This window comes from Harpia harpyja, chromosome 15 (genome assembly GCF_026419915.1).
Source record: "Harpia harpyja isolate bHarHar1 chromosome 15, bHarHar1 primary haplotype, whole genome shotgun sequence".
Lineage (NCBI taxonomy): Eukaryota > Metazoa > Chordata > Aves > Accipitriformes > Accipitridae > Harpia > Harpia harpyja.
In genome coordinates, this window is record NC_068954.1 from 2,935,481 (window position 1) to 2,960,514 (window position 25,034).

General features: G+C 37.4%; 1 protein-coding gene across 2 annotated transcripts in view; it reads left to right on the forward strand.

Annotated features, from left to right (window-relative positions):
- MSRA (methionine sulfoxide reductase A) overlaps positions 1-25,034 on the forward strand; it is a 287,920-nt gene that overhangs the window by 38,892 nt on the left and 223,994 nt on the right. The window contains exon 1 of one of the 2 annotated variants that reach the window (XM_052810025.1): positions 77-107. The exons of the other annotated variant lie outside the window; for it this stretch is intronic. Within the exon in view, the coding sequence (XP_052665985.1) occupies positions 92-107 (16 nt within the window). The 5' untranslated portion in view covers positions 77-91. Of the gene's footprint in view, positions 1-76; positions 108-25,034 lie in introns of those variants that run through there. 2 annotated transcript variants of the gene reach the window in all.

A 25,034-nucleotide genomic window follows, 5' to 3' on the forward strand; every position in this document is an offset into this window, starting at 1 on the left:
CATATTTAGTGCTACTGTGAATGAAGCTAATACTTTGGTTTTAATTTACAGATGAAGAAGTTAGTCCATCCTTGGAGTATTCTTACCAGGAATGATTTTTTTAGCAGGTATATTGAATTTTTGTTACATTACTGGCTATGATGCAATATACCAATCTGTTCTAAATATGTCTGTTCTAAATAAAAGAAGGCCAAGTGATTTTTGGCCCTGAGACCAGGTGGCATGGACTGCCTTATGTCAGTCAGGCCAAGGCGTGGATTGAGGCACTGAGACAGGACACTCTGTATTCTCCAGATGTCCTGTTCTTTTGGAGATGACGAAGGCTGGATGTGGCTTAAAGTTTTATGAGCTATCACTAATAAGATTCTCCAAGATATTTGAGTCTTTGCCTTGTTTTGGGTTTGGTGAAATGTGGTGTATTGTGAAATTGTATAGGTGAAATTTAAATGTGTTAGGAAAAATGCTAGATAAACTGCTTATGTGCTTGGGAGAGTGTGAAAAGGGAGAAAACTAGCAGAGGGGGGAAACAACGTATGTGTGAAGAATAAGAGAGACGTAAAATCTTAGTATACTGCTTATTAATAGGATTTATTGCTGCTATTTATAATAACCCTGATTGAAACTGTTTCTTTTACTTTTCTTACTTGATACATTTTCAGGAAATCAGAAGAAAATATTAAATGTTTTACCTTCTAGACCATGTCCCCTTTCTCTTCTCCTGATCTTTTTACTTGTTAGGTTTTAAACATTTATGGGGAAAAAACATTTTAAAAGGGCATGTAACACAAAGGTAATAATCACAGTGCCATGCTGTTTTATGGGGCAATAATCCAGTTGCCTTGTTTGAAAAAACTACTCGGCCTTCATTCTTCTAGGCTTTACCTTAGGGAATGGAGCTGGATTATTGCCTTGTAAAACAGTGCTGCATTCCTGTTGTTGATTAATTATAAATCTTTGCCTATCAGTAGTCTTGGAGTACTTTCTGTCTTACAGCATTCCTGTTCCTTTCCTTCATAGTTTTGTCTTGCATTCAGAGAATTCGCAAATAAAAACTGAGTTCTATTTGTGGCACTCTAATGTTAATCTCCATTCTGGGAGTTTCTGTATAAGCATGTTATACATTTATTTTCTTCAAATGAAGGTGATTCACAGTGCCCTCCATGTGAACAGCTTCTGAGTGAGATTCCGCCTGCCTAAATTTCACTGAAGTCGTTCAGTCTGAGATAACTGGGAGTGCAGTGGTGGCTTTAGTGCGGGGGAGAATCTCCTGCCTCCCCATGGGAGTCTGCTCAACTTCAGACCACATATCTACTCATTTTCTGCAGCCACTGGAATGTGTAAGCCAGTAGTAAGTAGATGTTAGCAAGGGACTTGATTAGTACCACCCAAATGAATTTTAGGAAGGTTGGAATCCCTTTAGGTTTGAACTGGGAATGTGGGCTACTACCTCACAGTGCCACCATCAAGATATTGTCATTGTTAGCACTTAGCCATATACTGATCCTCCTACCTCTTGTTAACTGACCTTGTTGGGATCTTCCAGAGAATTTTTAAGCCTTTTTCCACTTCCTGAGACTTTCTAGGAATGGGAAGGAACAGTCCAGAAATACCTGAAATAGCAAGAAGCCAGACTCAGCCATGATCATATGGTTGCTGGCATGATGTTTTCTGAAATGCAGGTAATCTAGTAGGACAGTCAGTTCAGCAGTATTGCCAAACAGAGTTACAAATTGATAGACACTGTCCAAATTGGAAGATTCTAGGATTTGTAACATCATTTGTAATTTGTGTGCTGAAGAAGTCTGAATAGTATTCTTATAAATTACATCTTTTGTGGGGGGAATGACCTACATATGTTGATGACTTTGCTCAGTGTACAATTAGTGAACAAGTGTTTTCTGATGTAGTATTTATGATTTGTGCATGGCAAAATGGCCATTACCATTCCTTATTTATTCATGTATCAACTTGGATGCAATGGTCTCTATACTTTAAAATAATTTGAAAGTTGAACCTGGTGTTGTGCGTGGCCACCAGCTTACTAAGTAGTGTTTGATACAGAGGACTTATCATACATCCAACTCAATCATCAGAGATGGCTATCAATTGTTTTCCTTACGAACAGCGAAACAGGAACAAGGAAAAGTTCGATTGCATGTAAGGAAAAAATTCTTCATGGTGAGAGTGTGAATCACCATCCTTAGAGATTTTGAAAACTTGACTGGATGTGACCCTGAGTAGTCTGTTCTAACTTTGAATTTGTTCTGCTTTGAGCAGGTGTTTAGGCTTCAGACCTCCAGTGGTCCTTCCAAGCTACGTCCTTCTGTGATTGAAACTAGGAGGTGCTGTCTTTGTGTTACTATTACAAACTGCACTGGAAGCCGTGGATTCAAGCTTGCTTCTTCTGTGTCAGACAGCTTTTTCGGCTTATTGCTGGCTCGTGGGAGCCATACTCTTTTCTCATACTCCCGCTTTAGTAGTTCATAAACTGCGCAGCTAGATGGAGAAACTTCTTGTTACTTTCTGGGTATGTTGGAGAATATGTCCTGGGGGCCTGGTTACTGAACAAGTGTTCTACTCCCTCAGTTTCAGGTACAGCACCAGAAGTTGGTAGAATAGCTTCATGGTAGTCATCTGCCTTCAAACCATACATCACCAGTAAGGTTAGAGTTAGAGTAAATGGAGGATATTTACAACCTTTTCAAATACTTGGTAGAAAGGAGATTAACCCATGCTTGGTTGACTCATCCCAGGATCACACCTGAAATACATTTCTACATCTATAGTAGGCTATGTCATCGTAGTAAACTGAATGGTTTTCTAGTCTTAACTCAATCTGACCACATTCACACTATTAAAGTCTTTCACCTGACAGAACACTATAGCAACATTCAAAACATCTTTTGGAAAGCTTCCAGGTCCATACTGACACTAGCTGAGTAGATAAATACACCAGCCAGTCAGCAGGGCCAGGATCTTGGATCTAGTGCATACACTACATCCTGTTTAAATTTGCTTAAATTAGAATTTTCCTCCCTTTCCTTTCCTATTCAGCTTCATGATTTCTTGTTCATCGTTTGTCTAGGAGGCAGTTTCTGCTTCTGTTCCTGACAGCTAAGTGACCTTACATGCTAAGATATGCTGTTTTTTTGACACGCCATATGCAAGAATCTCTCTTGTGCTTGTCTGAATTACAAGGAGGTTATTAACTTTTAGTGGGGTGGGCTCCTCTTTCTCACCCAGTAAGGCAGTATGCAGGTTTCACGGCGCACTGCGTTTTATAGTTTTTATAAGTACATGCAGTAACAGATGTATGTTACAGGCATATAAATGAGACAAATCACTGCACCCCACTATTGACTTCTGTTTGAGATCAAACATATTCATTATTGACCACCTGAAGGTGACAGTAAATTTTGGGTGCCTGATCCTCAGTCCTGTTTTTGAGGGAAACCATGATATTTACCTCTTGAAATTCTCAATGCTTTAGATGCTAGCAGACTCTGTAGTTCTTTGTATGGAATGGTAACAGGTGTGATCACCCAAGAAATAAGAATCTTTCAGTTCTTTGATTTAAGTGATCAGTGCTGATGGATACTCACTTTTACAAAGGTCTTTGATTCTTGAATATTATGAACAGAAGTACATAAAGTACAGGTAACTCTTTCTCAGTTTACCTATGTAAAAGAGTTTAACACTAATGATACCAAAAGGATTTTTATGAACAGTGTATGCTGATGAACAGTGTTGTAGTAAAATTTTATATTGATAACAATTATTTGATAATCTTTAATATGCATTTTTATTTTTACTGTGTCTAAATTTGGCATATAATGGATAAACGTATTTAACCATCGAACAGACTATTTAGTTACACAGGAGGAAAAAGCAGAGGTTGTAGGAGGATGAGTTTTGGGAAGCACAAGGAAGTCACTGTGTACTGACATAGCTGAACTGCTGATTTTGGTTGCAGCAAATCTCTGAAAAGGTTTACAATGAAGAGCCAATTTAAGTTTACAAAACAGTCCTCATGTGCTGTCACCTGCATTTGGTACATGCAGGTTAATAAATGTCTTCCCTCTACGTATACTCAAGAGAGGTATTCCTTAAAAATAAAATATATTTCTGCACCCCCATCCCCTAATGCCTTATTGTTTTGTGCAAACGAAGTCAGAACAGAAGTGTATTTTAACTTTGCTTAGAGCAACGTAATTGGTAGGATATATGATGCAAATAAATTGGCTCAAATTTTCACCTAATGTACCCCTGCTTCAATTCTCTTGCTGCCCTTGTGAACTGTAGTTATTGTTCTTGCATTGTAGTTATCTTTGAAGAGGCAGGGTTGCCTGTGGCAGTCAAGGAAAAATCAGAAGAAAATTTAAATGATTAATTAATGTAATCTAGTGTCTGTTTTACCAAAGGCTTTCAGGGACTTATTTAGCTCGATTAATGAGAGAAATTCCAACAGCAGGTTTTTAGAATAGGTTTTTGAAGAGTGTAAATGACATAGCTGCTGGAGGGAAAATGATCTTACACCTCTTTATATTAAGCCACCCACTGAATTAGTACTAAGGAAAAATATTCTTTTAAAGCTTTTATTTTTTATTTAGTTATTATTTAGTATTTGTAAAAATCAACGTAGTACACATTTTCTTGGAAGTTTTAAAGGACAGAGGATGTAAATTTCAAATATAGCTATCAGGTAAAAGTGCACATGTTCCTAAAAGTGGCTGGGCGAAATCATGGAAGAAAAGTCTGCTGGCGGATACTGAATACAGGTACCGCTTTGGGCCAGGGAGTCCCTGGAGGCTGTGCAAACATTCTAGGACGTTGTCAATATGTCTTTGTACTGTTTCTGTGCTCTTCTGTTGGAGGGAGAGCAAGAGTCTGAACGGACCTTTAGTTCAACTCGTATAGCTGTTTTGCATTATATGTTTTAGGATTCAGAAATACCAGTAACTAAATGAAAAAGGTAAAAGAAGTAAAAATGTTGAGATATTTAAAATTTTGAAATGTTTTAGTTTTATCCATTTAAAATTGTTGTTATCATGCTTAAATTTGGAAACAAACACTGATGAACTAAAATACTGTTATTTCATACTATTACAGAAAGAGTTAGGTTAGGTGGGACTTCTGGAAGTTATCTAGTTCAATTCCTTGCTCTGAGCATGGCTGCCTTCAAAGTTAGGGCCTTGCTCAGCTGAGTACTGAAAATCTCCGAGGATGTAGATTTTATTGCATTTTTAGGTACCTTGTTCTTGTGCTTAACCACTTCTGTTGTGAAAAATCTTTCCCTTTTATGGAGCTGGAGCTTTGCTTGCTGCTGATATTTTTGTTTCAAAAATGCGCAACTAAATGTTTTAATACTTCTTAAAGATTTGCAGGTTTTTTTCAAAACAAAAAAATCTATTTATTGATTATTTCCAGCAAATTTTTAATGTAAGGCATACTAGCAATTGCTATTGAAGAATGCCATCAATTCCTGTCCAGCTGTAATTATATTATTTAATTCAGTCCAGAAGTTACAGCTGTCTGTGGGGATGCAAAATGTCTCGAGCTGAGTTACAGGATCCTAGAGTGTAACAGTGATGAACACTGAGAAAGACACAGAGAGAGATCTTCAAAATTGCCTTAATTTTTTTTTCTGGGTAGCCTCAAAACTGTGTCAAGTTCAATGCAGATGCACAGGCTTTCCTCCTCACTCATCCTTCCCCCTTCCCCTCCTTCTCTATAGGTCATGCTAATCAAAATGGTAGTTAAGTAGAGAAAAACTCATACTGTAATTCTATAGTAGAGGAATACTGTAGTTTTTGAAATGAAAACTAAAAAGTGAAGGTTTGCACCGTGTTGTATAATCATAGAATAATGTAGGTTGGAAGAGGCCCCTGGAGGTCTGTGGTCCAACTTCCCACTCAGAGCAGGGCCAGCTTAGGTAGGCGAGGTTGCTTACCTACCAAAATATAGATGGCTCATCCATCAAAAGTGTTTTATTGGTTGAAAGGTAACAGTAGATTGCCACTTATTTTTCTAGCTGTCTCTGTTAGAAGAGTTTTTAGTGGCCAGAAGTTCAATGACAAAATGAAAAAACGATGAAAAAGTATTTTTCAGTATACTAAAAATGTGTACGCTTTACATGTGGCTATATGGAGTAAGGCTAAGTGCATTAATTTAAAAGATGTGCTAATTAGTCTTCCTCTTTCAAGAACAGGGGCAACAATATTAGACTCACCGAAGGTCCAGCTGACAATCAGGAGGCCAGCATGACAGTGACAGCATACAGAGTTGGAGGTAAAGTGATAAAGGAGTAAGAAAGCTAGAAAATGGAGGGATAAAAATGAATCCCCAGGCAATCTGAATATATGAGTCAGAGAAGGGAAGGAAGGAGGATGACTTGCAGAGGAGAACTAAAATAAGGAATGAGAAAGTGTGGCTTTCAGGGTAACTGTGACATGACTGTGAAAAGAGGGATCGAGACATGGAATTTCACGGGGACTCATTTTAAGGTCATGAGCCAGAGAGGAAACCCCCCAAAAGAAGGCATCCATTGAACTGCCTCCTCATTACCATTGACTACAACATGAGCAGAGCAGTTTCCAGGGGAGGCAGTTAACCCGCTGTGGGTCTCCATGTTAGCAGTATCCCCAGATTCTCAGTGCATCAGACCTAGTGTGCTGGAAAGAGAACTAACACACTAACAACTTGTGTAATCATTATGAGCAGCAAGGTTTTATTTTATATCTTACATTTGTACATAGCTTCACCAAATTAGCGCATGTGATATGCCTACATTTTTAATATCAAGAGGCTTCAATAAAGGTGAAGAGAAAAGAATCTTACTCTTTTAAAGCTTGCATAAAATACTACATTTGAATACAAAGCAACTGCTTCCATGAACCATAAACCAGCCCCAATGCACCAAGGAAGTTCATTATTCAGCCCAAGAACACTCATGCACAGCTCACAAATGCAAGCACAAATGGCATCCCCTATGGCTTTTGTTTTAGTGAGGCCTCTGGCAGCAAGAGGTCTATTTCTTCATTAGCTGTATATATGTCTTGATTTATCCTTATTGGCAAGCTAGCCCACCTTATTCCTTATATTGTGAAATGCACACAATACCTTGATTATGATTATGATATAGAAGTGACAGTTTAAACAGCTTTTAAGTAGCTTCATCTTATCCATAAATGGCAAAAGGTTCTTTCATCACTTTTCTGTAGTTTGTATTTAAAATGACCATTGTCCTCTTGGTATGTATCAGGGTAATATCTACCAGGACAGCAAAAGATATGCTGTGTTACCAAACAATTTTCACTGGTGTATATCTGTCAGTGATAATTCTGTTACTGCTTATGCTCAGATACTAGTGCTTCTAGTTCAGTCTTTCACTGGAGAAGCTTATGATTCATTGGCGAGAGAAATGTGTAAGTTGTGTACAAAAGCTGGTAGAGTGAAAACCACAGCAATGTAGCAGCTTTGTTGGTACTGAAATGAACCTTGGGACTTTTCCTTCTGACAGAGTTACTTTTGGGAGCAGTACAGGTGCCATAATATAGCGTTATACTGACATTTACAAGGTAGTTGTGTAGTAGTTGGTTATACAACTCCATACTGGCTTTCACATAATTTGTCTAGGCTAGAATGTGGTGAAGACCGTGTTCAACTCCCATGAGCAACGTGAGTCCTGAAAATGCATCTCAGAGGGAACTCTGGTAGATTGGTCATGTGTTGCCAATTCAAGCAAAGATAAAGCATTAAAATAATCAAACGGTAAAATGAGAACAGTAAGCTGTTGGCATTTGAGCTTATTAAGGGTTCCCAGACTCTTGTCTACCAAGAACCCTTGGCAAAAAGATGATGCAGTCTTGAGTGATATTAGTAGCTGAGCTGAACACACCTGATCCACACATTTTTGGGAGCCCTGCCTGTCAGAAATGATGGATCAAACAAGCGTGAGGTGTTGATGGTAAGCGAACTCTTTGCTTTAAGAACTTTAAGTGGCACTTCAAAGAAAGTAGATGGCCATACCACTGCGATTCGGGGTGCCTCAGCCAGGTACCGCATCATCACTGGAACTAGTCACCTCTGAAGATCTTTGGAGACCAATGCAGCGAACTTAACTGAAATATCTGTCTCCTCTTATTGACTGTAGATGTGTCTGGAGGATGAGTGAGTGTTTCTACATGACAAATATGCCTATTAGCTTCCTGCAGGGGCTGAGAAAATAATAAGTTAAAATTACCCAAATGGTTTTGGGCTTGTATTTGTACTTTGTGTTGCTCTCCTTGTTTTTCACTCTGAGTGGCAAGCACATTGAACTCTTGTTGTGGTGTTTCTCGGATTTTATTTGTATAGCTGAGGTTTGTATTTGTATAGTGTGATTTTGCCACACATCCACACTAGTTCTTGCTGCTAGAAAAAAGCGGGAAGAGATTTAAACACCACCATATCCCTGCTTTTAGTCTTAATTGCTTTCAGTTGGATCAAAGACTGCCTACTAAAAGAAACTTCTAGTCTGAATTAAAAAAATCTTCACAGAGTTATCATCAAACCCCAAAGAAACATCAGTTCTCTTATTTTTACTTTCTTCTATTTTCCCAGTACCTGTAATCCTTCTCATGTTTCTATTTACCTTTTTTTTTTTAAATCTGTGCATTCTTTTTGATGTTTAGCTGCAGAACCTGACTTTTCAGAAATTGTGGCTTTTTCAGTATGTTAAAAATACTTTAGTTTTAATACTGTAGCTGCATACATAATTTTAATATAGCTATATACAGTTTTATAGCTTGCAGTTTTTCTGTGCATTTATGTTGAAAAGCAAAACTCCAGTATTACGTATTGTTCTTAAAAATGAAACTTTAACACATTAATCCACCCAACAAATAAAGAATCCTGCAAAGCGTTTGATGTTGGTTGCAAAAATAATGTCAGTACTGTATCATATTCAGAAGGGCATTTTATGTGTTTCTCTCTTTTATGATCTATAACACTGCATTGTTTTTTTCCAAAGCTTCTGTTGGATCCTTCTTGTTGAGATTATTTAACAGCTTGGTTTCTTGTGTCCTTATGGGTGCAGAGTGACACTTTTCACTGCTGCCTATTTTAAAATTTTCTTACATCTCATTTTCATGATCCTATAATTATGTTGGATCAATGTCTGATTGTGTGATAGTTTAAGATAAGGATCATCTGACTCAGTCCTCCTCTAGCGGGTAGAAGCAAATGCTTTATTTGATCAAGGGTGATACAAACCTTTCACCCATTTTTATTATCTCTTTTATTATATTTTTGCATGGTGAATATGCTGGACCTGTTTTGATATACTGCTGAACTGTCTATCACACATCATTTAAGTAGTTCCCAAGCCTTGAAGACATTGAGTTATTGTGTTAGAATTTTTCTGAGTTAAAAGATTTTTTGTTTTACATTGTTTTGAAGGTACAAGTTGTTTTGATCATTCTTTAATAAAATAAAAATATCTTTAATAGAATGTCCTTCATCATTATTGATACTTTGAGATTGTAGTCTCCTAGCAACAAAAGACAATTTGAAAAAAATGGTTAAGTATAGAGAAATCTACTTCTCCCTAAGTATTATTTTCAAGCTCTTAGTAACTGGAAAAACTGCAGCCAAATTTAAAAAAAAGTCTTTACTTCTAACTGCTTCATGTATTTTCTCAATACTTGTTAGTGGAGAAATGGTCGAAGTATTTGTTTTATGATCCCTGCAGTCCAGCTGTGCAGGAAGAAATGGTGAATTTTGCTAACGAGGTCGAGCTTAAACACAATTTCTAACCGCATAATACCAGGCCATCCATGCTGTCGGGTCATCCTAGCCTTGTAAAGGGTGAAACAGACTCCAAGAATAAATGCTTCCTCTGTGCTGAGGAGTATCCGTCTTTAGCGGTCAGTGGCAACTGTATGTCAGCTCATTCCTCGCCGTGGTTATTGTAACCCTTCGTGGTTGTTGGAACTGGGGTCAGCAATCGATGAGTTTACACTGTATAGACAAGAAGCTCCTTCCCCAGGGCTATGTAAGAGATCATCCACAGAGCTGGAAACAGAATTCAGGTCTCCGTGCCTCCATCCAGGTACCCCATCTGCCAGGCCAGAAGTCCTTAATCTATAGCTGATAAGCAACATGTTGCCTTTGAGAGTCTGCTGTTGTTCACAGCAATGATTAGAGTTTGTGCGCTGTGACCTAAGTGGACGGGGGAGTGAAGGTTGATGTTGCCTGTGGCACATTACATTGCCAGTACTGTTACCTGTGGGTCTGCAAAGATTCAAGGCCATTTGTTGTTAAACCATGTTTTGCTTTTGATGATAGATGGCTACCGGTGCATTGTTTATCTCTGTTGTAATACCACAACTCTTACAGAGACAAAAATGAGTATTTAGAATACTAAATGTATTAAAAAAATTAAACCTATGCACAGTACCAGAATTCTTTTTCCCCAAACAAGTACATGGCTTTACATAATCCTCTTTTCCAATATCACTTTCTACCTGTTTAAAAGAATGCTTCTAAATGTCCTTTTATACCTGTGACTTATTATGTCCCTGTATTCCTGATTTCTGACTCACTGTCAGATATGGCTCTTGACATTCATTTGATTCATTTCTACTATTTCATCACTCTATTAGGATTTTAGGTTTGGCCTAATCAATCTCATGTGTTTTCACTCAGTCTCTTACCAGTACATGATCCCTGCATCACAGATACTTGTAAGCATTAATATTAAAACTAAGTTAAACTTGCATTTAAAAGCAAATACTACTTTAAATGAAGCAGAAGCAGCACATAAGAAGACATAACCTTTTCATCTGTGGGTACTGCAAGCTTTTGGTGTATGAGGATAGTTGAAAAGTTACTGTCAATAAACTTGGATGCTAGCAACATTGTCTTGATTTCTCAGCTTCATACGATTTCATGTCATGCTTGGTTTGAGTGGCTTTTTGGGCTTGTTTTGCATTTTTTAAAAAATAAAGGCACATAGCCTACTTATCGATTCAGAGAACAAACGTTTTAATTCATGGAATGTCACTTTGTCCTTATTTAGACTTTATACACTGATTTTCTCTGTACCAATAAAAATTCCAGTTTCTAAAGATGTTTTAGGTGAGAGCGTACCAAGTAACACTGTTAAAATTGGGACAAGCTATGTGAGAATCTATTCCTTCTGCATATCTGGGCAGCTCAGAAATCATTCTACACTTTATAAGATGAGGTCTTGAACCATGAGAGACATTTCAAAGAACTTTCCCCTTCTCACAGGGGTATTTGCGTAATCATTTTTGCTGGAACAAGTTCCTTTGGCATGCTAATGAATTCTCAACTCCAGGAGGTTCTTTCTACAAAGTTGCTTTACATCAGATTTAATGCTGTTAAAAGCACACAAGAAAATTTAACCCACAAAACATGTGCCATCATCATTTATGCTGCTTCATGAAAATGTGACATGCATGACATAAAGAGATGATTGACTAAGATAACTGTTTATATAGTGTGAAGAGGAACAGGCTAAGCTGTAACCTTGCTCTGTTGGATACAAGCAAAGCCCTGGGATGATGCCATTGTAGGTCCACATTAATTAGTAATTATCCAAGAAGAGAAACAAAGAATTTTTGAGAGAAGATATTATAAGGGATATTGGATATCTGCAGTTTTAGTTTTTTAAAAAAATAAATTTATTAGGCTTTTCTGTAAGCTCTCCTCTTCTACTGACTTTTATGAGTTTTCACAATTCTCCTTTTTAATGGGTCATCTTGGGGTATCTTGAGTCCCTGGTCACAATGCAAACATAGAGTGGCTTGAAAACATAGCCCTTGAAGGAGAGCTAGGGACTAACAGAGCCAAATTAAAATTGCCATGACACAGTAATTCTAATTCTTTTTTTTTTTTTTATTTATCTTCTCTGCAAATTTCCTCTCTGAGGTAACAGGAAAAATGTAAAGACTTTTGGCTACTGTGCTACCAAGTCATAGACCTTGTTTGTTTTCCTTCTGGCTGCATGACTCCTGCATGCTTATGGTTTCAAACGGAGGTGTCAGTAGTTGTTCTGCTTAATCTGGTGGTTGGGATATTTTATAAAGGTGCAACAAAAATGGATCTGAATCCTTTTAGGATCCTGCACAGAAGACTGAAATTTAATCTGTCAAAGTATGTGATAGAATGGGTTGATGTGCATTAGCAATACTCCCTAATGGACACTGGTAGAGTAGCCATCTTGGTGAAATCTGCACTTAGTTAGTGGTCAAACCTTTTGCTGTTTTGAATATATTATTTTCAGTAAGGAAAATAGCACTTTCCCCTGGGCATGCTAAAGATATTAATGAAATGCTGCAGCATTCAACAGCATGTTTAAGAGTGGTAAATACTGTAGAGATGTTGCCTACTGGATTTTCAAAGGGATGTAAACATCCATCTTCCATTTTGATTTTTATGGAAGTTATGCATGCAAATACTTTATTTTTGAACATCCAGGCCATAAATTCTTTTAAAAAGTTGCCAAAAGGCTTACTTTCAGTAATAATTCTTAACAGACAAAAAAAGCAATAGTGCTACTCCATCATTGGAAATGGTTCCTGAAACCGCTCTACATCATTGGTAAGACTACATCAAGAATGATACATCTGTGGATGATGTTTCCGTGATGAGAAGGATGTGGAAATAGCGAAGAGAAATAAAGGTCAGCCACAAAAATGATTTTGAAGCTGAAAAGCAAGACTTATGATGTAGGTCTTGAAAAACTGAAATTATAATTCTGTATGAAGAGAAGATGGATAAGCAACTCTCCTTGTATGTGAGTACTTGTATGTGGAGAAGATTCCTGCTAATGAGTGACATTTTAGTTTTGCAGAGAAAAATGTAAGATAGAAAGGCTGAAGTCGATGATAAATTCATCTGTAAAACAGGGGTTGGTTTGCTAGCTGTAAAGATCATTGAAGTATGGAGCAACTTCCCAGGGGAGTGTTGTTATACCTGGAGTCTTTAAAATGAGTTTAGGTTTATATTTCAAAAGCTTAAAACCTGTTTTGGGAGAAGTTACTTGACCTGTATGTGCAGAAGATATTTTTAATCTCATAGTTCTCTTGTGCAACCTCTTGCATGACAGGTTTTGAGCACAGAGGATTGCCTGTATTACCCTCAATGTATAAACAGTCTCTGTGTGCTGTATTAAAACAGTTCTTACTATTTTTAAGGGTGGATGCAGGTCACCTGTACACATTGGGACTTCTTTAGTACACAGTTGGCTAACTGATTTTTTCTATTATGCTTTTCTGGAGGGCGATTACAACTGGGGGGGGGGGGGTCCAAATGGCAGAAAAAGGTTTGCAAATCCACAGGTGTGTGTTTCTGTAGAATTACGCAGAGTGGGGATGTTTGAGGGCACAGGGTCTGCTGGGATAGTGCTGAGCATATTCCAGGGCAGGAGGTGGCAACCATGGTATCTCTTTGGCTAAGTCTACAGGAGGAATTAGTGCAAAGCAATAGAAATGGATTTTTAGATTTAGATAGCATTGAGGATCTGATGCCTGTACTGCAGACTTTTCAAGGCTTTTTACGTTGGATTAGCTTTAGTCTGGCCCCATGGGCTGAATGCCCATTTGCAGCTGGAGTGTATTAGGTGCATTTCTGGAGTGAATCTTCCAGTTTAGTTTTACCCAAGAGGAATCAACTTCCTGCACTCAGAGACCATTCCTCTTGTGAAACAGCAATAAGTGGAGAGTATCACAAAGTTTGCCTGAAAAGCAAACTCCTTCTCTGACCTAACATGCTTAATGTGGATGCCATGGGGATGAAACTTTGGATTGAATTGTCTCCAACATATCATGCTTGGGAAGGAACTTGTTTTCTTTGAGAGAAAGTCCAGGAATAAGCTAATAAAGACGAAGTTTTAACAGGTAGAACAAACCCAGTAGCAAACCAGCTATATTACATTGGCAGATTAGACAAACCTCCCAATAACACTCTACTGTAGGGTTCACTTCAGTGATTTATCAAGTGTGTTTTGAATAACAGAATATCTTTGGCAATGCACCGAAAGTACATTTGACCCTCGCCCTTTGCAAAGCCTTCTTGCCTAAATCTCATATCAACTCTCAATACAGTGAACATGGGGAAAGAACTGCCTACACTGAAGAGCTGTACTGATCCAAGAACACAGGCACTGTTCATGGCATAATGTGACCAAGAATAAAATTACCTGAAAATTAGAAGAGCATTTCTAAAATTTAGAAACATCAAGTTCTGGACTGGCCTTCCAATGGCAGTAATAAGGCAAATCACTTAAATATTGTATAAATTAAATGACCAGTGTATTGCTGAGAGCATGGGATTGGACTCAGTGACCCAGATGGTCCCTTCCTAATAGAATAACAATTAAACTATAACTTACAATATAAAATAGTTTCCAATGTGAATTGTGTTTATCTTAATATCTGACTTTTTTTGAAAATTATTTGACTATCTAGCCTCTATGAATCGTACAACTGTGGGCTGAAGATAAAATTTTAACTCATTCAGGAAAATATGCTTCTATTCATACAGAGTCTGAGATGTGCTATTCCATTTTATATTCTCAGAAAAATGCCTTGGTGAATAAAAGCTTTTTTATTAAATTCATGCTATCATATCTTCTTTTTTACATTTGGTAAGGATTAATATTACTCTATCGTTTAGTCATAAAGGAACAGGTCCTTATAATGAACTGTGACAAGAGAGAGGTGAAGAACTTTGATAGACAGATCTGATATAATGACACAGAAGATAATATATATTCCACACTGTCCTCGTATCTTGATCTTTTATATATGTTCAACTGCAGGAAAACTAGAGGAAAAAAGCTTTTTATTAAAAGAAAAAAACACTAGACAGTTTGCTTACAGAAAGCTTACTTGAATCACTGCTGCAGAGGAGTGGAGAATATGTGTGACCATCCGACTCTCTTTCTCTCTTAGTGGGGAAATGGTAACGTTCTCTCACTGATCACTGCAGCCTAATGGAGGAATCATTCTGCTAAGTTGTCCTCAAAACTGTTAATTTGTCCTGCAGTTCCTTTGCTGGCTGAAGACTGAGAAGACTTTGGAGAAGACGTTAAATATCCAGAGCATTTTGGATGTATATTTCTCTCTTATTTCTCCTTCATCTCCTTCTGCCCAAGGGGGAAAGAAGATTTCCAGCCTGTAGCTCTGTGTTATAACTGAACAAAGCTTTGGTGATTGTGCTGCATGTCTGTCCCTCATTGTTCCCAGTAACTTCTGAATCAGCTGGCCAGCTTCAAGCAAATTGGAAGGAAGGCTGGCATAACTTGAAGGAGAGAGAGCAGTGAGCGCTCACAGTGATGGAGAGGCAGGGAAATGCAGTACTTCTGCTTTAGGGGTAGTTGGCAAGCTGATCAATGTATCCTTGTGGCTGTCTAATCAGCAGAAGCATGGCCTCAAACTAGCCTCAGTGTGCTTCTTCAGCAGTAAAAAAAGGGTCAAATGACGTTTGGAAAGGAGCTGTGATCAAGTGAGATGAGATGAGAAAGTGGAGGGAGCAAAGTTTATGAATCTGTAGGAAACCAGACTTCGCTGGCTTCATTTCTCCACAAAATATCACGATTAAACATTTTAGTCCACACATGATAACAGCTGTAGTGTGGACAAGTCATGGTTTTCTCAGGTGTGAGGGTTTGCTTCATTCCAACATGTGAAATCAAACCATGCTTTCCATGTTAGGATTTTCCTACATACAACCGTGACAATTAACTGTCATACAGAGGCATTCTCCTCTGTTTGCCCCCTCCTTAAGCATCGATCTCCAAAGTGCACGTTTTCCCCTAATTCTCATACACAATAAAATGAAATTGTGAAAGTCTGTGAAGGTGGAAGTAAAAATAGTTGACACCTAGCCAGTTCAACATTGTACTTCCAAGGAAACAGTTTCTGCTCAAATACTGTCTGCATTTGTTCTAGCTTAGCATGGCTTTTACATGTTAATTTTACTGTGGCTGGAAGTGTCACCCTGAATCAAAATAGCTGCCTGGTTTTGAAGAGGCTGTGTGTGTATTTGCTTGTAACTTTAATCTCCCTAAAACTACTGAAAAAATTATTTTAACTTGGTAGTCTTTGTTTCTTTTGTTTAAAGATGTGTTTAATTCTTCTTAAAAAACTTTTTTGATGAGATATTATCATTAAAATGACTGTATTGAACTCAACATCATGAATAATTCATAATGCAAATTTGAAAAACATTGCCATGCAAAACTACAATAATTAGTTTTATGTGATAGGAAAAGCACTATTTTCATATTTAGACAGGAAGTGAACATTTATTTAGATACACTGTTCATGCTATACTAAATTATGGCATAAAGCAGTGTTTGTAATTTAAAAAAATGAGAAGTTAATTTGAAAACCAGCCCTAAGATGCAAACTTGTACATTGCCACCTACCTGATAAAATTGATTACTTTGTATATTTATGCATTTGCTGTTAAGCAGGTGGTTTTAAAATGTGATTGCACATGTAAAATTAGACTTGAGCCCATGATGCTGCCTTTTATGATTTTTTTTGCATCTTATTCATAATATTTTGAGTAGTAATATCTATTACTTTCTGAGGACACAATGACAATTCTTATTAATTGCCTCCAGTCTTGTAGATGACTTTAAAGGAGTTGTGGGATGGTTGGATGGAGTCATGGCATATGCCTCAAAATACTACTTTCCTGAATCTGGGATTGGAAGGTGCCTAAATACTGTCATACAAATACTAACCTACATCTCCCCAAATGAGACTGTCTGGCAGTTTTGAGCCAAGCTGTCTTCTTTTCTCTTACTGACATCTTGAAAAATCTGCTCCCTTTCTCAAATGCGGAGTAAGGAACTGTGCTGAGTAAGTACCCTGTCCTGCCCTAAACCCTGCATTTTGCAGAATCCTGAGTTTCTAGTTATTCACTGAATCAAGCTGAAGGGCATTTTTTCAACTTAATTAATCACCATGTACACAGCAAATAATAATAAAAAAAAATTATTTCTGTAAGTTGTTATTGGCAAGGCTCCCAGGCTTGTGTAGGAAGAGGGGCAGAGATATTTTCACATTCTCTGTTGACCTCAGTCTTTGGGCTGCTGGATGTTGGCGTGTGTTTTTCAAGAAGCTAGTAAGATGAAACGTAATGTTGCTTGCATTTCAGATATTGAGTATCTGCCACACGATCCAATTAGTAGTATGTGGAGCCTGGCTTTACATCCTGTGCTCAGAAAAGTTTTGGCAAGTTACTTTGATCTTCTTGGCAGTCTGTGGGAACAAGCATTTTAATAAAAAGGCTTGAATAATAAATACAATACATTATTTATTTATTTGTAACAAATATATTACTTTAATAAAGCTGCTGGAAAATACTTTTCTGCACTGGTGACCGTTAAGTGGTGCAAAGTTTCGTTTGTGCTGGGTGGATAAAGCTGACTGTTGTGAGCTGTGAGACCAGGAAAGTTAGGAGGTGAGCTGGGGGCCTGCAGCTTGGGCTGAGCAATTCCATGGGTGCTCTCAGCTGTAGTTGCGAAGAGTTTATACAGTCTGTTAGATACAGGCAGGTACTGGGATAAAACAAAGTACTGAATAAAACCCTATTCACAAAACTGAGCTGAGGTCCTGCCAGAAAAAAACTAATGACATAATTGCATCTGTATCATGATGCATACACACAAGCAGGATTACTGTAATGAATGTGGACAGTCATAATTCTGGCATTTCCAAACTTTTGAGCACCTGGTTTTGTGATTTTAACATGACTTGAATGAATTATTTGAATAGAGTACTGCTGTAAAAAAGGGCTTGTTGAAATGCAGTCAATGGCTCAGAGCAGCCGATAAGAGCTTTTATTCATATCTTCCATTAATTTGAATGGCAGGCATGTCTGAATCTCACAGCGCGCCATGAACATTGCACTCAATGTTTTTAATATGAGCAGAGGCAAGACACTCAGGCCTCGTCTTTCTGTGTTAAAATACTACCGTATGGCGCTTACTTACCTCGAAACCTTTTAAAAGCTTTCAATTAAGTGAAAAGTTCAGCAGAGCTCTGCAATCGTAGAATTCTTTCCCTGCTGTCCTGAATTAAAGATCCTTTTCTATTGGTAGTTGTCGAAATTAGTTAGCTGTGTTTTAATTATGCTGTTAACATCTTGAGCAGTACCTGGACGTTTGGCATGGGAAGTAAGGCAGAAGTGTACTAGATAAAGATTATTGCTATAAGTATTGAAAATAGCAGTGGTATGTCTAAATTATTCCTAAGTATTCTTTTTAGTGTGTTTTTTTGTATCTCCGTGATGATTTTGGGACTACCTCATTAGTGACTGGTACCTAGTTTAAAGACCTGGAAAAGATTTTGTTCTATCATCTGGGAAGATCCACTATTGTTCTTTGTACCATGCAGTTTCTTGAACATGAAGAGGCTATAAAATGTTAGCAAATAATTTTTTTCTGTCTTCCATTAAAGGCATCATCAGAATAGTCTTCACAGCAGTTTTGACACCTTTTGTAACTTCATATTCTGTGCAGAACAGTGCATACTCGTTTCATCAAAGCTTATATATGCAAACTTTTGTTGTGCTAATGTAAGCTCCCTCAGGGTTCTCTGTGGCACTAGCACAAATTTTAACATTTTGACTTCTACACTGCTGGATTTTGTGTATGTCACCTAAAAAGCAGCAAGAATTTTGTTTCTTTTTTGTTGTTATTGCTAGTTCTTTGTTCCTTCAAAGGCTTTTCAAGGCATTTTCCTCTATTTTTGTGGATGCACTGATTTCTTTCCATGATTTAAAGTCAGAAGATTTTCTCTGTTACTTTTTGAACTGACAGATTCTTTTTGAGCTTTCAAAGGCACTGCAAGATATAGGGTTGTGTCGTTATCAACACTGTCATATTCTTTCTGCAATAACAAAAGAGCCATCCAAAGACTCTCTATAGCAAGATGAGAATTTATTGTGGATGTGCAGAAACCCTGCCTAAGGTTTCTTCTCATTGCTCCTGGTGTACCAAGTATCAACATGACAATAGCATTGTTATAAGTAGTACATAAAAGTCATATTGCCTATGTGAAGTAAACTGCCATTTCCTAGTGCAGGTACGCTAGCCCCAGGAAATGATATAGCAGTATAAAAAATATTTTCATTTTTGTATATAAAATTTCTACCATATGACTGTAGTAGCTTGATCTGCCTTCCACTGTGTGGCATGTGAACAGTTTCTGATATTTGTGTTTCAGTGGATGATGCGCTCCCTAAAGCTGGAGTCATGTGGCAGTAAAGGCTGCATTAGGGTTAGGATTCCTACAGGAGGGAAAAAGTAAGCATTGAATCAGAAAGCGGATCGTATCAAAAAGGGCAAAAGATTAAGGGTTTTGCAACACAGCCTTCCCCCACAATTAAAACCACAATATTTTGAAACAACAGAGAAAGTGCTAGGTTTCTTCTATAGTAAAGAGTGTACACCATCGTAAGTGACATTGCAGATATTGAGATGTGAGAGCAAAAGCATGTGAACTTAGATAACTGCTGTAATAAAAAAGGAAATTTTCAGATAACCACAATGTTTAGAAGATGGCAAGCCCAGTGTGACTTCATCGACTTCAGTGGTTTTAGCTTGTAAAAAGGTCTATGTCTGTTCAATATGACATAATAAATAATTCTGTCTTCAGTACAAGTTATGACTTAAAAAAAATTCTGAGTGTAAATTCCAGGACCAAGAATCTGATTTGACTCTTCGTTTTATCAGTTGTGAATTCTTGACAGCTTGCAGCCATAAAGCTGAGGTTAAGTGTACCAGGAAGATAGAGTGTCATATTACAAGATTTAATGTTAGTAGAATGAATATTAACTTGTTCCCTCTGCTAAAAATAGGCTGATATTTGCAGTTCAGTTTCTTAAAAATATATATACTTTTTCTATTGCAAGTGCTTTTATGGTACATCTCTGGGTTACTGAGCACATCATCCTCTAAATTTGACCCAGTGTAATTATGGAGAAATACTGTATTTTGTGGAGAAATATGATGTGTATTAATTTTCTGTTTCATTGGCATGTTCTGTTTACGTTGCCTAAGTAACTACTGAGAGCAAAAGGATTACATTTTAAAGATGTGAAAAACATTATTGTTCCATATAGGTGGTAAATATTCACTCTGCTATATTTACAAAATTATTTATATGTTGTTTATGTAAAACTTCCTTTAGAAAAAGAAATCGTCTCCTTTCATAGTATTTTAACATTTGTTCTCATACGCTGTGTTGTGCATATAAATGTTTATTTTTCTGGAAAGTGTTTTAAAATTGAATCTCACTTCAACAGAGTCAAGGCAAATTTTCATTTTAATTCTACTGGGAACAGGATTGGGCCAGTGTATCTTAGATTCCTTTTAATATGGTGATTGACATTTTAAACCAGTTACAGATTTAAAAAAAATGGGTTTGAGGACTGAAATTGAGTTAATTGCAATAGGTAAAACAGGTGAATGTGTGGTTTACTAATTTTATGAATTTTACAAAAAGACCACTTGTAAAGTCACGATGAGGGGATCTTTTAGCATGCATATTTTAAGTTCTGTCCCAGGCAAGAGGAGCAAATAAATATGCAGCAATGTTATTTTTATAAAAATAAATAAATAACTTGGAAGTATATTCAAGGTAATGATTTAGGAAAAAATATTTGCGATCTAGATTGCTATCACTTCCTTGATGCTGCAATTTTTATTTTCATTTTTCAGTGTTTTAATGTCATCTTCTGAATAACTCTAATTAGATTTATGTTGGAGTAAAGCATTAAAATACTATTTGCAGGGGTTTTTTTCACAGCAGAAATCAATAAGGAACATTCTCTCATTTGCCTTTCCGTCTCATTGTCTGCATCAACTATAGACAATTCCAAGCTAGAGGAAAAAATGTTCTTAAAGGAGATGCTGTAGTCAGTTTGAGCAGAGAAAATGGCATTAAAACTGTGAAAAAAAGCGGCAGAACTTTGTAAGTATACTTATTCTGCTTAGCTGTGTGAAACGTTTGTACTACTTTACATTCCTGCATGAGTTATTGATTTACGTGAAAAACAAGCATCAACTCTGAAAACATGATTTTAGAAATGATACATCAGTGTTGGTGTAATATCCCGATGTGCTGTATGCTGCACACATATCTATACAAGGAGAAATGGTTGCTGTCCCAAATCAGATATACTAAGACAAGCAGCAGTATGGGAGTGGAAAGTGATAAAAAATAGGTGCATACAGGCTATGCTCATGCTAGTAAATTAAATTGCTGAGAGCTGAAACTCATATTCTGTATACTCTTAATGTATTTTACATACTCTTACTCTTAAGGCTCTTGGTCCCACCCAACTAGTGTTTTATCAGACAGTCCCTGGGCACATTTTGGCAGTGCAGATGAGAACCACTGAAACAGTACTTGCACCACTTTGGATAGAGCCTTCCTGGTTTGGAAGATGAGAGAGGTTAGTGTGGATGCGGCCAGACTGGCGTCATGCCAGAGAATGGGCCATGATGTTCTGCGGTTTGCTATGATAGTGGTACCCAGATAGTTCCCCGGGTGAAGAGCTGATGTCGTTAATCACCACCCCTTAGTCCTACACATTTGTCTAATCATTAAAGTGATCTTTAACTGTTAATTGCTTGTCAAGTCTATGGAAAATCTGATTTTGCAAAAGAATTTGGAGAAATGAGGGAGTATTAGGATGCTCTGAGTGCAAAATTCAGCATAAAATAAAATAAAAAACATACATGGCGAAATAGCCGGAAAGTGTGTTGAAATTCACGTTGTTGGTACATCGATCGCAGTAACAATATTATAGTAGCAGCTGGTTAGAGACTTCCAGAAGGTCATACAATTCATTTGAGAGTATTAAATACAGAAAGTTTTAACTTTGTGTCTGTAGTAGGATCTAACAGAAGAATTCAGTGACAAGTAATTACGGTGACCTCAGCTGTGTTTTGTGTGGAAGGGGAAAGTGCAATGTGTGAATCTGGGAGACAGTTATGGATGGAAATAACATGTCTTTGCTTTACAATTTTGGCTGTCAAGACAGAAAGGAAAGATCATCTCACAGAAATTTGTTGGAGAAAAAGCAGCAAAACTTCTACCTGGAGTGGAGATGAAAGTGAGGGAGGGTACGAGTTGGCACTGACTTTGAAGACCTATGCCCGAAAAGAGCAAAATGATAGTTTTATATAAAAAATACCTAACCGGTGCAAATCACAGTCTTCAGACTTAGATTTTGCCATGATGAGGTGGTGGGAAGGGGCAGACGATGGGGACCTTCAGCTGGTGTGACTAGTGTAGCCACACTTAACTTAATAGAGCTACACTGATTTACATCAATTAATTCCTAGCTTAGAAGCTTATTACTGTAAAACAGTTACCTGATTACCCTGATTCCAACTGCAAAACCCCCAAACAGGTCAATTCTTGAGCAAGCCCTGTGGAGTGTGGACTTTTCAAGGATATTTTTTGGTTAATGACAGTGATTAACACGTAAGATCATCTCTTCTAATTTGATCTCAGTAGAGGAGCAGAGATGATGGACATAGAGATGACATGGAGATCTCTTCTTACCACTAGTGCTCTGGCAAGGAAAGACCATTTAACAGTATATGTTCAAAAAGGTCTCCTATGTAGAGCATGATGCTCAGAAATTTTGTTTTTTGTGATAGAAACTTCAGATGAACTAACTTGTTTTCACCAGAGATACAAAATTAAAGGTTCCTGCTGTTTTCCTTTTGATATGAGGATCTTAGTTAATGAAACAAAAAACTAGCACATAATTATGATTCCTTGAGCTTTGACAAGTCCAGTTTTCATCATGGACAGAAAACTCAGATGCCATTGCCAGGTAACTTTCACATAGTCATCACAATAAAGTGCATTTTATATTTTATAATTCTCACAGATTACTTTAAACAACATAAGTTATTGTGGTCACTTCTATGCTCACATTTATCTGAATTACTTCCTGAGTTCACACTATTCACTCAAGTTATGGTATTGGGAAGAATAAAGAGAAGATGCTTCTCTGCTAAAGTTTAGTCTATAAGCTGTAGTCTGTGTTGATCAAATTCTTGGCAAAATATTCTAGTTCCCAAAATAGCCCCACTGAAAAGATTACCTGAATATATACAATCCACATTTTTGACAGCATTGTTCTGTATTAATAGTACTCCTGCACAGAAATGTTAAGAGCATTTCAAGCTCAGATCATGATGCTGGTTTTCAGAACGGGGTACAATAAATACCGCCTTCCAAAGCTTCTGTCTTTCTTTTATTCATATCTATTCAGCTATAACACTAGATGGACAAAGTATATTTTTAAGTCTTAGTATCTTAAGAGGCTGAAAGTTGTTTGGTTGCCATTTAGGTTTATTTATTTGGTGCTAGCTCCTATTTAAAGTTCTGTAAAACTGCTAGTTTTGTTCTTCACCAGCATTCTTTTCTGTTGAATTCTTTGATTCTTGTCATACCTGCATGGGTCTGTGTGAGATCCCTTTATACATCTTAAAGCTTCTTGGATTTAAACCAAGCCCAGGAACTGCTTCTGGAGGCTGATGTGCAGTCTGGGGGAGCAGGTCTGCTCTTTATCTCTGTCTTTGAAGAGCTGAGACACGGTGATTTAACTCTTCATTATTTGAACTTCGCTAATGTAAACTCTTCAACAACTCCCGTCATGTCGGCACTGTAGGTTTGTGGTTCAGAGACTTGTGATGGATTAAACAAACAGATAGTGTTTACATGGCTTGAAAGGGAGACAAGTCCAGATGAAAACAGTAAATTCTGGCAACCCTTTCACGTCTCACTTTCACCATTGGCACTGAGGTTAGATGAGGTTTCCAGGGTCCTCCTCCTGCAGCTCTTGGCTTGTTGTCTGAAAGATGGTGTTTCTCCTTTGTCTTGGTACAGCCATGTCTAGTCTTGGCTAGCCTCTCAGTTAAAGAAGAAACCGCTTTCTCAGCTCTAGTACAATAGTGTTGCTTTGTTTTCTGAGTGTAAGAGACTCAAGAGGCTTTTGGGTGTTTTGTGGAGGGACTGATTTCTCCCACATCTTTTCAAAGAATTACTCTGGGTGTTTTTGTTTGAAGGAAGGATCATTAAAATTTAAGAGATGAATGCTGTCCCTGACCTAGCGGAGACAGAGGCCTAGGACCATGTTGGATGGAAGGGACCTCCTGAGGTCTTCAGTTCAACATCCTGCACTTAGAGCAGGTTGCTCAGGGCTTTGACTATTTGAGGACTGGACAGGTACTGCTGACTTTCTGAGCCCTGCCCCAGCATTTGACCAGGTCTAAGGTAAATTTATTATTCTTTCAGAATCCCCTCATGTGTCCTGTGTTCCAGACCCCTAACCATTTTGGTACTCTATATAGGGCTCTGGCTGTCTATCTATCTATCTACCTATCTATCTACCTATATTTTGGTAGCTCTGTATGTATACAATCATTGTAGCAAACAGCTGATTCCCTAAAGCAGTGGATAATACACAACTTCTTTAAGCAGTTCTGTAATAACAGCTTCACAAAGCCAAACTGTACCTGGGTACATGGGTGGAATCACACATTTTTTAAGTCAAAGGGTCATTCTTAATGCAGTTTCAAAGAGATTTTGTACATTTTGTAAGTAAGTGATTAATATATAATTTCTAATTCCATGTCTAAGTGCTATTCTCTTCTTTTATAGTGCACATCTTCCTTGGTTACAGTGTTTGTCTCCAGAAGCAATGCATACAAAGAGGGTGACTGCAGTCATATGTTTTACAAATGCAAAATATCTAAAATTAATATTTGCTTTTGGAAGCTGAAGTTATGGAAATACCATAAAATAAACATAGAGCAAATGAAAAGAGAAAAAAATTATAAAATATATAGGAATGTGTATTTTTTTAAACTGCCAGGATCTGGAATGAGCTTTCAGATGTTAAATACCATATTGTCTTCTTATTACTTTTATTTTATTCTTTTACCTTGGTTATTAGAAGAACAAATGATGATGGAATTTAGA